The sequence below is a fragment of the Ceratina calcarata genome, unplaced genomic scaffold (genome assembly GCF_001652005.2).
Source record: "Ceratina calcarata isolate Rehan_Ccalc_2016 unplaced genomic scaffold, ASM165200v1 scaffold394.2, whole genome shotgun sequence".
NCBI lineage: Eukaryota > Metazoa > Arthropoda > Insecta > Hymenoptera > Apidae > Ceratina > Ceratina calcarata.
The window spans coordinates 53,662-57,771 of NW_017162761.1; the positions used below are offsets into that span (position 1 = coordinate 53,662).

Genomic DNA, 4,110 nt, shown 5'->3' on the forward strand with positions numbered 1-4,110 from the left:
TACGTTTGGTCTCATTTTAATTAGGAATTCTCATAAATATGACAGTGAAACTTTTATTCCAAAGTAATGAACAATAAAAAGGTTCTCTTCTTAAATTAATTAGTGTTCTTTCTCTCTCTTTTCATTTGCTGTTCTCGTCTACGTTTGGTACAGTAAAGAAAAGATAAGAATCATGTTTCCTTTTCGTTGACAACTGAAAAAGTTAAACATTTTTGACGTATTTTCTTTCAAAGAGTAACGACACAGACTTGCTGTTAGGTCTACTCTAGGAGAATGTAAAAAACTTTTTTTATATTATATAGAAATATGTATCTATTTATTTATTTCTACACGCGTAATTCTATAAAACAATATTAATCTTTCTGGCGTTGGTGATTGGAGCCTGGTGATTTGAAAAAAAAAAATTCAAGTAGATTCTTAATCTGTATAAATGTCGCTCTCCTTCATTTCTCAATTATTAATTTATATTATGAATTAACAAAATGGTAGTGCTTTTTGCAAACGCGTTCAAGAATTATATTTTTTTGCACCATGTATGAAAAAATTAAAATTCAAAATTCCACCGTGGTTGAGATAGGTATGGACAATACTGATAGACAGATTAAGAATCTCTTTGAATTTGTTGATTCAGATCACTTGATGGGCTTCAATCACTTATGCCAGCAAGATTAATCTTTTTCTGGACTCATTCCTGTATAAATAAATAGATGTGTATTTGTATAACATAGAAAACCCTTTTCTATTTTCGTAGAATACAATTTCAGTGAAGAAAAGGTTTATGCCATTACATGCAGTACTCTTTCAGAGAAACTTTTTTAGTCGTCATAGTATGATAGCCATTTAAGTACGAAAATTCGGACCTGAAAGATTTGCATTTAACTCGACTTTACTGTATTATTAAAATTGAACCTCTCTCTTTAACTAATTTCACCCATTTCTCAAAAAAGTTCGCCATCCCTCCTAAATATTTCTTTAACATATTTTTCACATTCAAATCTAATAAAAAAAGTAAAATGTAACTTCTAACAAAGTTAAACGAAATGTTTGTCATTTAAATAAAGCCCCGAATATTTATTACAAAAATAAAGAAAATTCCCATGGATAGTCTTAATAAAAAATCCTACGAATCACTGTTTGACACTTCACTATTATTTATATTTTCTGTAAGCGGTTTTATACCCATAGTCCATATCACTGGTGTATCTGTATTTACAGTAACTTCCGAACAATCGTCGTACGTATTGGAAGTACTCACCAAACCACCAAATTGTAAACTGGAATTATCTGAAAGAAAAAACATCTGTTTCATAATACTATTCATTGTTGGTATAAATGTTTGCTGCATTACTGAAAATTAAATGATACGTACTCAGGTTCCATTTTAAACCGGTTGTTTCTATACAATTAACGGGTGTGCCAATCGGTAGCAGTCCGCACCAACTACTGTTTTGTACTAAAACTTTGGGAATGATTATGCTATGTAGGCCTGGCCTCAGGATCCACGTTAATGAAGTACTTGACACTTGTATCACCTAATTAACATGTACATAGAATCTCCTAAGTAAAATTGAGTATATAAAAACAAGGAATAAACTGCAATCGTCTTGTAAGTATAATATACGTAATTTAGTAACACAATTTGCTTCAAAATCTATAATCATCTGCTGAATGCACTGATTCATATTGGGAGCAGAGTTTTGTTCAACAGATTGAAAACAAATCCTGCAGCTCTTACGTTATAAGTTAATAACTTAACTATGCAATATGCAAATTCTCTCAACATTTGCTTACGTCGCTATGAGTTACAAACGATTAAAGGCAGATTACTTAGTATTACGTATACATGGGCACTAAAAATGGGAATGGCCCGAGAAATCAGTGTGCAGAAAGTTACAAGAGGAATTATTAAAACTAAAAGTAAGTGTAAATAAAGAGTTCTAAAGAAAGGAGAAACATTCAGGTTCAATCGTTTCGTTCTCTTGGACGTGTTATCTCGCGACGACGATATTGCTTGTATCGGGTCACAGACATATTATCCTGCGACGACGATACTCTTTGTATAAGGTCACTGACGTACAAATAGTATCGTCGTCGCGAGGATAATACATCTGTGACCCAAGATAAGCAGTATCGTCGTCGCGGGATAACACGTCCAAGAGAACAAAGCAGTTAAGAATATTTTGTTCTGGCACAAAACATGTATCACTATTTTATTTCGTATGTTCTAACGAATCGGACTGTTCTGCGTTAAAGAATCTTATAATAAACAGGCATTGGGGGAAATTAAAGTTGCAGATAAGAGGTAATTACCTGTATTTCACCAATAAGATCTTCACTCTTGAAAAGAGTATTAACATTTCCCATGATGTGATCAAACCTTCCAGAAGATTCCACAAATACGTATATTTTACTTAACTGTCAACATCAACATTACCATTAAATACAGCTCTTTCATATGGCATAAGAAAGATAAAAGAGTTTCAAAGAAGATAAGAAATTCGTGAAAAGAATTGGACTACAAACTGTAAGAAACTGTGAATAAAGGGAAAAAGAATTAGATGGCAGGAGTTGAGAGAGAGTGAGATATGAGCAAAGGAAAACAATTTTTTATAGAGAATGAAAGTCAAAAGAGTAAACAAAGACAGAAAAAGAATAGCAATCAAAATATTGTTTATAGTACGTTAAAGAGAAAAGGAAAAAGAATTTTAGACAAATAAGCACGAAAGAGGATAGGGTGAAACCTGAGTTGAGAAAATTAAAAAAAAAAATATAAAAAAGACACGGAGCTTAAAGAGGTAAGGGAAGCAATATAAATTATATACTGTTTTAAGTTAGACTGTTTTTTGTGTTTGTAAAGGACTTGTATGATTAAGAGAGGTAAAAAAAATCCGGTTTTGACTAGTTAAAAGGAGGGTGTATCAAAGAAAGATAAAGTATGTTATTTTGTCTGTTGTGTTCACAGTTTGGTAAGTTTTAAAGGAATGTAAGATCGATCAGTGAGGAAATGTGAAGGTGTGAGGGATGAATGATTAAGGATACCCAAGGAATACACCAAATTTTTAGACAATAAGGCTAAAATTATTATAAACACAACTAATTCATGAAATTACTTCTTATAGATTATAAAAGATTACTTCTATATTTTTCTTTTTTGTGTATAATTTCAATTCCACCAAAGCTTTTGTATAATCCGTGCGATCTTGATTAGGTGTCCTTATAATAATAGAACCCATGTCTTTGAATTTATCAAGGACTGACGATTGACAACTGTCCATGTCGCCACTAATTAAATGTGGTATGCATTCCTCGTGATGTCCATCAAACACATCAATTTCTTGTTTTTCTAAGTAATCAACCCATCTGCATGTTCCACCATCGACAGTGACCTTCACCAGAGCTAAATATTTATATTGGTTAAATTAGCTAAGGCAGACCATGTGAATTACTTCTACATTTTCTGAGACAGGAGGGAGTGTTTCAGACAAAAGTTTGGGTTCGAAGAACGCATTACATGGTGTACATAGGTTCTTTGCAAATGGAGGTGCTTAGATTTAAAGAAATCAACTTTATTTTTTAAACGGAATGGGATATTTTTTATACATCAAATAATACAGCCAAAGATTCTTTATTAAAAAGTATTGGCTGTGTTAGACCGGGCGCTCGTAACACAAAAAATGGAACAATTTTTTACAGTCTGCCATTGATAGGGGAAATATTTACAGTCACAAGCTGTAGATAGATGTACTTAAAAATCTTCGTTACGTGTTAATGCATACTTAAACATCAACTTTAGTTAGCAAAAAGAAAGTACTTTCTTGAAACAACTTTTTACAGTCTGCCATTTATTTGAGCACAAGGCAAGATTGCGCAATCCATGAAGAGCTTATTGGCAGATGGTTGTCTCCAGTACAAGAATAAAGCGTACTTATGTTAGTTAGCAATTAAATTGTGTAACTAAGAACAATTTTTTACAATCTGCCAAGCATAATTTAGGCTAATGTTAGCGTAAAGTTGACGAAATTTCACAAGGCAGACTGTTTGCAGATATATAAATATTTCAGACGCACTAGTGTATTAACACATTTTTTACAATAACTCGGAACAATTTTT

At 32.3% G+C, this 4,110-nt stretch overlaps 1 protein-coding gene across 2 annotated transcripts in view; it reads right to left on the reverse strand.

Annotated features, from left to right (window-relative positions):
- Positions 1–924: 924 nt before the first annotated feature.
- LOC108626305 (thiamine pyrophosphokinase 1) overlaps positions 925–4,110 on the reverse strand; it is a 7,425-nt gene continuing 4,239 nt past the window's right edge. Inside the window, exons 3-6 of one of the 2 annotated variants that reach the window (XM_018026895.2) lie at positions 3,135–3,397; positions 2,311–2,415; positions 1,370–1,532; positions 925–1,284 (exon numbers count right to left, since the gene is read on the reverse strand). In XM_018026895.2, the coding sequence (XP_017882384.1) occupies positions 1,121–1,284; positions 1,370–1,532; positions 2,311–2,415; positions 3,135–3,397 (695 nt within the window). In that variant the 3' untranslated portion in view covers positions 925–1,120. The remainder of the gene's footprint in view (positions 1,285–1,369; positions 1,533–2,310; positions 2,416–3,134; positions 3,398–4,110) is intronic. The other variant, XM_026814715.1, reaches the window with a different exon arrangement.